This window comes from Jaculus jaculus, chromosome 4 (genome assembly GCF_020740685.1).
Source record: "Jaculus jaculus isolate mJacJac1 chromosome 4, mJacJac1.mat.Y.cur, whole genome shotgun sequence".
NCBI classification, from domain to species: domain Eukaryota; kingdom Metazoa; phylum Chordata; class Mammalia; order Rodentia; family Dipodidae; genus Jaculus; species Jaculus jaculus.
The window spans coordinates 53596520-53610317 of NC_059105.1; the positions used below are offsets into that span (position 1 = coordinate 53596520).

General features: G+C 36.8%; 1 protein-coding gene across 1 annotated transcript in view; it reads right to left on the reverse strand.

Moving 5' to 3' along the window:
• The window catches only part of Fsip2 (fibrous sheath interacting protein 2), an 87649-nt gene that overhangs the window by 50022 nt on the left and 23829 nt on the right, over positions 1 to 13798 (reverse strand). Inside the window, exons 8-9 of the mRNA XM_045147853.1 lie at positions 5327 to 5450; positions 2758 to 2844 (exon numbers count right to left, since the gene is read on the reverse strand). Of these exons, the coding sequence (XP_045003788.1) occupies positions 2758 to 2844; positions 5327 to 5450 (211 nt within the window). The remainder of the gene's footprint in view (positions 1 to 2757; positions 2845 to 5326; positions 5451 to 13798) is intronic.

A 13798-nucleotide genomic window follows, 5' to 3' on the forward strand; every position in this document is an offset into this window, starting at 1 on the left:
GCTGACAGAAAGCTGGAAGAAACCACTCTGTATGCAGTTCAATGAGAGAGAGAAATCCCAGTGAAAATACTCAACAGTGGACACTGTAAGCCTTATAATTAGCCAGCCAGGCCAAATGAGACAACGAGTGCAATAGTGGCACAACTGTCATGGTAGAAACCAACTGCCATCTAATTGGACTGGCAGCCCCCTCCATGAAAGGGAATACATCCCTGATACTGGAAACTTAAAACAGGGGTAGTCATGAGCCCTAGGGGTGTAACATCTGCTGATGTCTGGATAAGTGTATATACTATGCTTATCAAACTGCCCAGTAAGCACTTCTCTTAATGTTCATACCCTTATGTTAATGCTCCTCTCACTTTTGGTAGAGAACCTTCTCTTTTCAGATGGCAGTGACCTTGGGATGACACAGAAGGCATCATGGCGCTGGAAAGAAGTGACAGGAGTGCTCAGCACTGCAATATCTCTATCACACCTTCCAAGGCCCAGGGTCTATTGTGGAAGATGTGGCAGAAAGAATGTAAGAGCCAAAGGGAAGGTAGGACTCCTTACAACATGCTCCCCTCAGACACAAAATGGCCTGGATATCCATGACCCTACTAGTGCCTGACACGACCTATACAAGTCCATCATAATTGGAGGAAAAGATCATGACATCAAAATAAAAAAGAGACTGATTGAGAGGGTGAGGGGATATAATGGAGAATGGAGTTTCAAAGGGGAAAGTGGGGAGAGGGAGGGAATTACCATAGGATAGTGTTTACAGTCATGGAAGTGGTTAATAAAAAAATTAAAAAGAAAAAAAAAACAACTGGATCAACATAACAGAAAAGAATATTGAAAATAAGTGAACCTACCAACTTTGTCATTTAAAGTTGCCCTTGTAACTCAACAGTACCAAAGCAACTGGAAATGTACAAATTGTTCCCCTCCCCTCCCCTCCCCTCCCCTCCCCTCCCCTCCCCTCCCCTTCCTTCCAAGATAGCAAGGAAGCTATTAATAATCACTATGTTAAAAAGACTCTTGGGCTGGAGAGATGGCTTAGCCATTAAGCACTTGCCTGTGAAGCCTAAGGACCCTGGTTCGAGGCTCAGTTCTCCAGGTCCCACGTTAGCCAGATGCACAAGGGGGCGCACCCGTCTGGAGTTCGTTTGCAGAGGCTGGAAGCCCTGGCGGGCCCATTCTCTCTCTCTCCCTCTATCTGTCTTTCTCTCTGTGTCTGTCGCTCTCGAATAAATAAATTAATTAATTTAAAAAAATAGAAAAAAGACTCTGAAATTATTTTCATAGGACATTCTCTGGCCAATGCTGTCACAATTTCAACATCAATGAATGAAACAACAATGCTATTGTGTCAATTTCTTGCTCAAACTCAGAGATTTAAACAACTTGATGTATTAAATCTGTGAGTTCATAATAACAGTAAACAAAACCAATAGCACATTTTCAAAATGTTACTTAAACAGTTAATTATTTTAAAAATTTATGAGTGATGATATATACTAAATATATAGTCTGCTTTTCCAAAATATTCTGAACTATAATTTAAGCATGCAGTAGTCAAATTGCTTTCTTCCAGAGAAAGAGGTAAAGAGTTTACTTGTGGTTGGTTCTGGAGAACTATGTATATACCTTAGTCTAGGTAACTCCTATGAAAAGTAAACACAGAACACAGTAAAAACAGTCGTCAAAGAAACCAAGTTACAAAGATATGCACCATTGGGTGTGGTATCACATGCTTGCTTTCTTGGTTTTGCCAGGGATAACTCTTTAAAAACTATTTCATGTTATTGTGTATTTATTTTGTATTCAATGAAATTCCATTTGGGGGGGTTATTTGTAAATCATCTGTTATCCTTTACCTCAACAAATATTAGAGACAAATAAATGAGAACACTATGGTGTACACAAAGACTTTAAATGGAAGAGAAATAGGCTGAATACTCAAAGAATTTTTGTTTGATTTAAATTTATTTAGATTTTAATAGCAAGTTTCAGGGTATTTTATGTGTATATATTAATTATAAATTTGAATCTTCATAGTGGGGGAGTCACATTGTTAAATTTTTAAGATTTTTTTTTTACTTTTAATGTGTACTATTATAGTATATTTTCATTATTAGTTGGGCTCATGGTGTAATGTAGGGAACTGTAATAGAAAACATGAAGACACATAGTATAGGTATTTGTGAAGCTGATAATTCAGCAATGCTCATAGTGGATAAGGAGGTAAACTGTTTTCTGAACTCTTTAAGTTTCCCATAATAATTTTAAGAAGTAAAAGAAATAATAGAGGTTAAAGAGATGGCTCAACAGTTAAAGTGTGTGCCTACAAAACCTAATGACTAGGCTTTGACTCCCCAGCACCCACAAGTGGCACATGCATCTAGGGCTTATTTATAGTGACTAGAGGCCCTAGTGTGCCCATTTTCTCTTTCTCCTCTCCCCTCCTCTCCTCTCCTCTTCTCTCCCTGTCTTCCACCTTCTCTGCTTACAAACAAATAAATAAATATTTTAAATAATAATAATAGCAATAAATCCTTAATTTAATTGTTCTAAAATCATGGTACAATTGGAAGTTGAAACATTAAATCAGTGATCTAGAGGTTAAAATCTGAAACCAGTATATTTTAAGCATCACTTTAGGCCACAATTTTATCAGGAGTGAAGTGAAGGAAGCTATCAACACACTCACACTTCCCCCAAAATGAGTGTACTTCACACTCGGTATTTATTATTAAGGTATTTACTTACCATATCCTCCTTTATATGCTTTCTGGTCATCAGCAGGATAAACTACTTTTATGTCATCAAAACTCTTCTTTCTCTTCTTAATAGAAGCTTAAAGAAATATAATAAAATGCTTATTGTTAATAATTATGACCAATGAATTACCCAAGATAGACTATCCTTTCATGCACAAGAGTAGACAGCGCCCTTTCTAATCTGACTGTGGGATTTGAAAGAGAAATAGGAAAAAAATGAAGAGATGTGAAATAGGAGGAATAAATTATATCTGAAATACTATGCTTTTAACTAAAAAGGCATAGTTGCAGAGATGAAATTTTCTTCTGGAAGAAATGAAAATCTGTACGAAAGTCTAGGAGATCATGTTATTTACTTTCTGTGGGATTGCATGCCAGAACAATGACAGTGATGGAGATCTACCAGCCCACAGTGACACTTCAATTCTTAATATGCCTTATAGCCTGACATGTGAAAATATGTATGTATGTATATATGTATGTATGGATGGATGGATATATCCACATATAGGTATATAATAGTATATAATGTAAGCTGAAATATACTGACAATGTATATATATACCCATGCTTTTTGCTAGAGGTACTTGAAGTTTGCTCTTATACCTATGTAGAGAGGCAATATCATTCCTACATATGTATTCAGTGAGCTATAATTAGCAAGGTACAATCTGAGATTGATGTCACTCCCTAGACACTGATCACCAGAGAAGATTTTCCTGATCTTCTTTCTCTCCCAGTCTTTCTAGTGGCTTTCTACTTGGTACAAGATGGCACTAGTGTGATGGTATATGGGTACTTGTATTTCCTGTCATTTCAATAACACATTATGTTTTCTAAAGAAGGTTTGAAAGAAAAGGTTTGAGGTAGCTGATTAATATTGCTTCTTTATATGCTTTACCTATTGCATGAGATAATGAAAAAAGTTTCTGCAGTGCTTTCTATCCTGAAGCATGTGCCTGCTTTTAGTGTTTTGAATAAGTAGAATGAATGAATGAATCCACTTAGCAAGCAAACATTCAGTAGAGATATTTTGCTTGGATCTCTTAACACATAAACTGGAAATTTAATATTTTGAGTGGCTAAGATATAATGAAGTAGGTAATAATTGTGTTTGGAGTGCTACAAACTTCTAAAAGGGTCTAAATGTGTGATCTTCTGAGTAGGATTATGAGCCAGGGATGGTGGTGCATGCCTTTAATCCCAACACACTGCAGGCAGACATAACAGGATGGCAAAGAGTTCAAGGCCCGTTGGAGAATACATAGTGAATTCCTGTTCAATCTAGGCTACAGTGAGACCCCAACTCAAAAAAACAAAAACCCAATATGATTATCAAGAAAGACCCAGTGCAATATACAGGGTTAGAAAGAGGCAGTGAGCAGATGAATTTTGGTTTAGAAAATTGAATAAAAAATGGTAAATGTGTGGGAAAATATAATCTGTGTTCAAGCAATCCCCAATAGTCTTATTTCACAGAACTATGACATTAATGAAGTCCTTATGAATATTTATTATATTAATATATGAATTTTTGAAATCTTTATAGTAATTATCTATTGTGTTATGATTGGGCTCAGAGAATGAAATATCACTGAGAGTTTCAGTAAATTGCCTAATCCATTTACATGACCTGAAAAATTTAAAGGAGTAGTTGGGCTAAAGTAGCCTGGCTCCAGAACCTGTTTATGACACTGAGGACAACTATCATTTTTAAAGACATATAAATTCAAATTTGGACTGGAATATATGCTGTGGTGAATGTTTGCCTAAGCTGTTAAGGAGAAATGAATAGGTAACAATTTGGGGGCAGCAGGAGAAATCAGAGCAGAGGTAAATGTAATTGTCTACTTAATGTAGTTGTGATAAGTACAGTTAGAAGCCAACCGAGAATGTCTAGTCATCTAATGAAATGACACACAGGGAAGCATAAACCTAAACACGGGACTGAGAAGAAAGCAGATTAAGTATCACGAGGGTTTCCCAATAGTGCATAGTCATGGGCAGTTCAAACAGTGATATATTTACATTCTGACCATCAAATGTAAACATTGAGAAATTTACTATACTCTCATGCAGTTAGATATAAAATGAAGCTGGCATGGGATGTGCATCACAATGTCTTTGGTCTGTGTTAGTCCTCATAAACTTTCTTTATTCTCTCTTTTTCTTCTTTATTTTCCCTTATCTCTACATCCTTTCTTTCCATCTTCCTGACCTTCTTTCCCCTGGTTCTGTCTATTCCTCCTAGTTGGAAACATATCAGAATACCATGTTAACATATAATAGCAATTATCCTCCACATTAATTTTAATTTGTTTAATAGTTAAAAAATATGTATAGAGAAGCTGGTTAAAAATGCAGTGCAGGCAAATTTGTGTCCTTAGCTACTTGATAAAACTGTGTTACTTCATTATTAATATGTATATGCAATTGTCTTATTTAACATTAATATGGAAATGATTATTTCAGAACCTAGTAAAAACTTGGCAGAAAAATACAAATAAACAATAGTAGAAAAACATATTTTTACACAGTTAAACAGTGCATATTCTCACACTCATAATGGACTCCTTCTTGTCCTCTGTGTTCATATCCGTTTTTTACTGTATCTTCTTTAAAGCCAGTATCCTGCATTTTTTGTAAATGATAAGCCATTTTTTTCTCGAGCAATGCTTGTTTCTACAATATTAATGAAAACATCTCCATTTGTGTTAACTTGCCATTTAAAATTCAATATAATTATTTAAAGAATATGGTATATTAGAAATAGAAATTCCTGTCTTATGACTTATAAGTTGGCACAAAGTATAAAAAGGGAGAATAAATAATAAGAGATTTTTTTTTCCTTTTCTCTATTTACTTTCAAGGAGAGGAAAGGAAAAGAAAGCATGAAAGAGAGAATCGTTATATCAGAGCTTCTAGCCATTGTAAATGAACTCCAGATGCATGCACTGCTTTGTACATCTGGTTTTATGTAGAACTTGGAAATTGAGCCTGTGTCGTTAAGCTTTGTAAACAAGTGCCTTAACCATTGAGCAATATCTCCAGTCCAAAATTTTTAGTTTTGACTAGAAAACTGGGAATTTCTTTGACACTTAGGTGTAACTTACCTCACTGTAGACCTTTATGGAATTATTTAGTCATTATTTTGTGAAACTATTAACTATGGATGCAGCAATAATAAATAAATAAATAAATAAATAAAAGGAGGTAGCTGTGCAGAGAAAGGACCCTAAATGTTTCTCGGAGTATCTCATTAGAAAATGGATTGATATGTCTCAGGACACTGCTGAAAAACTCAGAAAGGGCCATCCTAAAAGATAGGAGGTAAGTGACTATTATGACAAAATGCTAATACATCAAGGAAATTATATGTTACATATAAGTCATATTGAAGAAAAAACACAAAAAGTATATAGGAGGTAAAGAAATGAAATTATAATATTTCAATATTTATACTATGTATAGAATTATATAATAAAGTCAACCTTAACATCTGGTTGAATAAGATTTAAAAAAAAATTCATACATAACCATAACTTGTACTACAAGTCCTAAAAAACACCACTATATTACAGAGGCAAAATTAGTGATCCAAAAAGATGAACATGGAAACAAACAAACAAAAGAATTCTCAAGAATAAGGCAGACAATTAGGAAGAAGAGAATAAAGAAAATGTGAAACAAATAACATACAAATTCTGGAGCTGCTGTTGCACAATTGGTTAGCACGTGGTACTTATAAAATACAAATTCTGAGATGGTAGATAAAACTAACCATACTAATAATCACATAAAATATAGTTTTTCTAAGCACCTCGATTTTAAAGGAAAAAAATAACATTAAATTAAAAAGCAAATATTTCTCTAGAAACAAACTACAAACAAGAAAGAGAAAATAGTTATCCTCTAGTGTTTTGAAAAGAAAACCTGATGTTCTAATAATAGCTTAAAATGATAGCCTACACAGTGTAATATTATATTAATTACTAATACAAGAAGGAAAATGGGTACTGTCCTACAGCAAAGACAAAAATGATCAGAAGTTATTATCTGAGGATAGATTAATCTAACCACTTGTAAAATGCATAAGTAAAATTCAAAGAAATAAAACAAAAAATAATAAAGCCAACAGAATAAATCTACTAAGCACGTTGTTTTTATTTATGGATGAATGTATGTATTTATTTATATACATGGGGGGCACATTCCAGAGTTGCTGTCACTGCAAACAAACGCCAGATGCTTGTGCCACTTTTTGGGTCTGCTTTATGGGTGGCTGGAGAACTGAACCTGGCTGGCAGGTTTTGCAAGCATATACATTTCACTGCTGAGCCTTTGCTCCTCCAGCTATTAGAATATCCCTCTCACTAAGTGAGAGAATAAGGAAACATCAACTGAAGTAAAACTCAGAAGAAATTAACAGTTCTTTTAATGAAGTTACTATGGGGAATATAAAATTCTCTAAACAATATGGTAGAATTACTTTTTATTCATTTTATTTATTTATTTATTTATTTATTTATTTATTTGAGAGCAAGAAAGATAGAGGAGGAGAACGGGGCAGGGGGTGGGGGAAGTGAATAGGCATTCTACGACTTTCAGCCACTGCAAACGAACTCCAGATGCATGTGCCACCTTGTGCATCTGGCTTACGTGGGTACTGGAGAATTGATCTGAGGTCCTTTGGCTTTGTAGGCAAGTGCCTTAACTACTAAGTAATCTCTCAAGCCTAAATTACTCTTTTCAAATGAATACTTTGATTTATCAAGAATGTTCATATTTAGATATTAAATATTTGATAAAATTTTAAAAGTCTGAATACATTTGCAAGGTGGTAAAAAATACAAACTATGATTTTGCACAAAAGAACTAAATTAGAAATAGGAGAAACATCTTAAGAGAGTTCCAAATATTTAGACATTAGACAAAATACATAAAAGAAGAATTAAACATAAAATTCAAGTATTTTTAATTCATGTACATATATATATATATATATATATATATATATATATATATATTGCAAAAATGTTCAGGTTCTGGTTAAATTAGAAGAGCAAAATGTGTACTATTAAATTTATAACTTAGAAAAGCATCTCAAATCAATTACTCCCATTTAAAAATGAAATATATATTAAATAGTAAACTATACCCAATAAATGACATAACAGTGCTGGAGAGGTGTCTTAGCAGTTAAGGAACTTGCCTGCAAAGCCAAAGGACCCGGGTTCAATTCCCCAGGACCCATGTAAGCCAGATGCATAAGGTGAAGCATGAATCTAGTGCTTATTTTCAGTTCCTGAAAGCCGTGGCATGCTCATTCTCTCTCTCTCTCTCTCTCTCTCTCTCTCTCTTGAATAAATAAATAATAAATAAATAAAATGTACCAATGTTTAAAAAAAATAAAAATAAAAGAAAACAAAATTATTAAAACATATAGCTAAATAAGTAAAACAAATGAAAAGAACTTAAGAAAATAAAGTTCTAGCAAGTACCAAACAAAACAGAAGATGAAGTGAGCAAAGCACTGCCCTTAACACACTGGCCTTCATTCAGACAGCCAGAGGACCGAGGACAGGATGGGCAGTGAAGCCCCACATATGAAGAAGTTAAAGTGTAGTAACCAAGATTGGCTGAAGTTTGTGTGAACTATCAAAACACATTTTGTAATCCCCTCCCACAAAGTCTAGTAGAAGGAAATACACCAATACATCTTTGTTTATTATCCTTCAACCACTGCACAACTTAAGGAGGCCACTGTTAGCCAGATAGAAAGATATTTGCATAGTGGAAAAACTCAGCAGAATTCTCAGCAGAAACTTTTAAAGCAAGGAAAGCTATCAATAATACATTTCATATTCAGATATACAACAACTTCCAACCCAGACTTTTATACCCAGGAAAACTGTCATGGTTCAAGGAAAAATAACTTTCAGTAATAGTACAAAAAAACTTCCTGGTGGGCTGGAGAGATGGCTTAGCAGTTAAGCGCTTGCCTGTGAAGCCTAAGGACCCTGGTTCGAGGCTCGGTTTCCCAGGTCCCACGTTAGCCAGATGCACAAGGGGGCGCACGCGTCTAGAGTTCGTTTGCAGAGGCTGGAAGCCCTGGCGCGCCCATTCCCTCTCTCTCCCTCTATCTGTCTTTCTCTCTGTGCCTGTTGCTCTCAAATAAATAAACAAAAAATTAAAAAAAAAAAAAACTTCCTGGTGCTTTCCAGAAAATACCTGAAGGTCATGTCTAACTGAAGAAAAAGACAAAGGTATCCATGTGGCCATCAGAAAGAACCACATTAGAATACAAATTAAGCAAAAGGGTAACAGGAAAAAAAACTGCAAAAGTAAAAATGTTTAGAGGTGCTGACCTGCTGTTTTCAACAGATCTGTGGCAGTCCTATAGGGACTTTGTTACTGACCTCGTGTCTTCAGCACTATTGGTCACCACTTACTGTGCATGTATGTTTGTTCTGGGTCAAGAATTCAACCAGGTCACTGAGGAAATTGGGCAAAGAACATCGCTTAATATCCAAACATTTCTTGTCAATGCTGGTCAACTGTGATTGATATTCAAGCCAAACATACATTAACACAGAGGAAATCTAGTCAAATGGGTTTAAGCCAGTGGTTATACAATTAATTTCAGTGCAAGCTATAAGTCAGGGGCTTAAAAAGCATCTCATATCAATGTTCTCAAAAATATTATTTGTAACTTTCATAAATATTCCCACAGTTCATTCTCTTAGTTAATTTCCATATTTCATTTTTATAGTTCATTCCCTCATTGCATTGTTTACATATGTAACAGTTCACTTATTCACCTGTTGAAGTTTATTTAGAGTGTATCAGTTGAAGGTGATTACAAATAAAGCTGATAATGAATTTTTATTAAAAATTTTATTCACCATGATCAAGCTGTCTTTATTTCAGGCATGCCAGGATAATACAATATATTCAAATCAATAATAAATGCATTACTTCTACGGATGCAAAGGCAAAAAACACATGTTCATCTCAAGAGATACAGAAAAGGATTTTGACAAAATCTAACATACATTCAAGATGAAAGCCCTGAAAAGTGGGGATGGAAGGAACATAGCTCAACATAATAAAGATGATATATGATAAATCGATAGAAGAATTGTATTAATTGAGGAAAACCTCAAAGCATTTCCACTAAAATCAGGAATAAGCAATGGTGTCTACTTTCTCCACTCCTGTTTAGTGCAGTGCTGTCAGTATTTAGCTATACATAGCTAGGACAACAGAAACAACAGCAACAAAAAATTAGATATAAGTAGGAAAAAAGTTAAAATATTCTTATTTGCAGATGATTCTGTATATTAAACCCTAAAGACTTTATCAGAAAACTTTGAGAACTGATAACACCTTCAAGTAAGTGGCAGAATACAAAACCAGCATAAAAAATTAGTTGCCTTCCTTCATATCAATAGCAACATGCCAAAGAAGAAATCAGGAAAACAATCACATTAACAATTGTCTAAATATTAATAAATGAAATCTTTGTAATAATCTTAAGCAACAAGGTGAAGATCTTCTACTTGTAAAAATTTAAAATCCTCAAGAGAGAAATTAGACACTGGGAATATCTATTTCCCATTATCATGTGTTGGAAAAATCAACATTGTAAAACTGGTTATATTATCAAAAGCAAGTTACAAATTTAATAAAATTCCTGTGCCATTCTTTCACACATACTAAAAAACAATATTAAAACTCATCTGGATACACAAAAGCCCTTGGATAAACAAAGAAAGACTGAAAAAAGAATAAAAGTTTGATTTCAGACTATATCACAGAATCATAGTAACAAGCACAGCATGACATTGACACAAAATAGACATGTGTGAGAATGAAACAATCTAATGTGCAGATATAAACTATCAGAGCTACCGACACTTACTTTATGACAAATATGACAAAAATACACATTTGTGAATAGATAGCATCTTTTGCAAAAGAGAAATTTTGCCTGTAGAGTGCTTGCACAGCATGCATGAAATCCATACCTGTTATTTAAGCACTAGAGAGATGGAGGCAAGAGTATTAGAAGTTCAAAGTCATCTTTGGGTACATAGTGAATCTGAGGACACCTTTGGTACATGATATCTTGTTCCAAAAACAAACACACAAAACAAATAATCTCTAGAGAGAGATTTTGCAGAGCCCCTGCTTCAAATTGCCTGCAAATTGTTCAGGGAGATCCAGAGATGCAGGTGACATAAGTCATCACCCAGGCTAGAGTGGGTTTTCCAGCCATGGACCTCTGAGTAACCTTCATTATAGAGGGTTAGTTTACATACAGAAAGCCTCATGTTAGTAACCCCAATAAACTAAGTTTAATTTAAAAACTGACATCACTAAAATTGGACATACACATACAAAAGAATGATCAAAATCATTATCATCAAGCAGGGCATTGTGGTGCACACCTTTAATCCCAGCACTCAGGAGGCAGAGGTAGGAGGATCACGATGATTTCAAGGCCACCCTGAGATGACATAGTGAATTCCAGGTCTAGGCTATAGTGAAACCCTATCTCAGAAAAAAAAGAAAGAAAGAACGAGAGAAAGAAAGAAAGAAAGAAAGAAAGAAAGAAAGAAAGAAAGAAAGAAAGAAAGAAAGAAAGAAAGAAGGGAGGGAAGGAGGGAGGGAGGGAGGGAGGGAGGGAGAGAGGGAAGGGAAGGAGGGAGGGAGGGAGGGAGGGAAGGAAGGAAGGACGGACGGAAGGAAGGAAGGAAGGAAGGAAGGAAGGAAGGAAGGAAGGAAAAAAGGAAGGAAGGAAACAATTTAGGCTGGGTGTGGTAGCACATGCCTTTAATCCCAGAATTCAGGAGACAGAGGTAGGAGGACTGCCATAAGTTCAAGGCCACCCTAAGATTACATAGTGAATTTCAGGTCAGCCTGAGTTAGAATGAGACACTACCTAGAAAAAAAAAAAAAATCATGACTTCCGGTTAAGATGGCGGCATAGGTACCACGCCAAAGCAGCCTGGGGGGAAAAAGACCAAAAAAACTCAGCAAAATACACACTTTTACTAAAAAGTGAGGTGTATAGGAAATTGAAGTAGGAGAGATCCAGAGCATCCAGAGCCTGCACAGGCGGGAAAAGCGGCTCTGGCAGCTCGGCCAACCGCTGCGGCCGCAGCGCACCAGAAAGCCGCCAGACTCGGCTCCAGCCGCAGGAAAAGCCAGGTGCGTGAGCTTTCCCTCACACCGCGCTCTCCGCAACTCGGGAAACGTGAGGGGAGAGTGGCAGCGAGCAACGGAGGAGCAGACCGCGAGGTAGAAGAACGCTTGGAGCAGCGATACAACCAGAGCAGCCGCGGCTCCCTCCCCTCCCCAACCGCCGGAGCCAAGCTCCGGCGAACAGAGCAGCGGACCGGGACCCAGCCACGCCAACTTGGGCTGACAGCAGGACCCAAGCAGGAGCAGAGTTCGGCAGCAACATCAGCGGCTCCAGCACCGGTAACAGCGGCCCCAGCAGCAGCAGCAGACCCAGGAGTGGCAGCAGCGGCAGACTCGGCAGCAGCAGCTTCAGGGGGAGCAGCGACAGTGGACACAGCAGCAGCAGCTTCAGCAGCAGTGGTGGCTCCAGCAGTGGCAGCTACAGCAGCAGCAGAGGCAGCAGCAGCAGTGGGTCCAGCAGCAACACCTTCAGCAGCAGTGGCTACACACCCAGGAGGGGCACCTTGAGCAGCAGCAGTTCCAGCAGCAGGGGTGCTGATCTGCAGGGCCACACTTGCCAGGCTCGGTTTGCCCCGCAGGAAAAGCAAGTGCCCAGCTCCAGAAATCAGAACAGCAGCCCAACGACCCAGGCAGCAACTTGACTGAGACCAAAATCATCCAAGGTAACTGGGATTGCACTAGGGAAGGGTCTCACTTGGTCGCAAGCTGACTTGGATCCCTCAACAGACCAGAAATCTTAACCTCTTTATTGATAGAGGATCTGGTTGTTATAATAACTACTCTTGCATACATACTCGGGGCTGTTTTTGATTGAATGTGTACAGTGTTTAGTTAAATTTTAGAATCTACCTTTATTTTATTCCACTCAGCCTGCTTGAATACTCCTATAGCAGGGAAACTCAACCCCTAAGAACATCTTTGTATTAAGAGTCTTAAGAGCCACACCTAACACCTTAAGGTCCTACCCTGAAAAAATATATGACATCAAATCAATTGATACAGCTAAGAATACACAGCTAGCTAGAAAACGCAAGCATTAACTTAATCCAAGATGCAAAAATATATACATTATAACACAAGAAACACTAAAAAGCAAGATGATATAAATCAACCTAAAAGTATTAATGCATCAGAAATGTCCTCCAGTGAGAAAGAGTTAGAGGAAATGCCTGAGAAAGAGTTCAAATGATTGATTATAAATATTTTCAAAGAGGTCAAAGAACACATTGAAACAATCAAAGAAGAAATCAAAGAGGAAATCAAAGGAATCAAAGAAGATGCAGGACACCAATTCCATGAAATAAAGAAGGCAATACAAGACATAAATAAGGAAATAGAAATAATAAAGAAAAACCAGTCAGAATTACTAGCAATGAAGAACACCGTTAATGACATAAAAAAACTCTGTAAAAAATCTCACCAGTAGGATGGATGAGGGAGAAGACCAGGTGACAGACCTAATGCAGTCCAACAAAGAGAAAGACAAACTTATAGAAAAGTATGAGTGGGAATTTCAAGATATTCGGGACACTATGAAAAGATCCAATATAAGAATTCAGGGCATAGTAGAAGGAGAAGAACTCCACTCCAGAGGCATAGTAGGCATCTTTAACAAAATCATAGAGGAAAATTTCCCCCAAATTGGGAAAGAGGTGCCAATACAGATACAGGAAACCTTTAGAACCCCAGCCAGACAAAACCCAGAAAGAACCTCTCCTTGCCATATTATAATCAAACTTCCAAACACACAAACCAAAGAAAAAATATTGAAAGCAGTTAGAGAGAAAAATCAAGTTACCTACAAAAGCAAGCCCATCAGG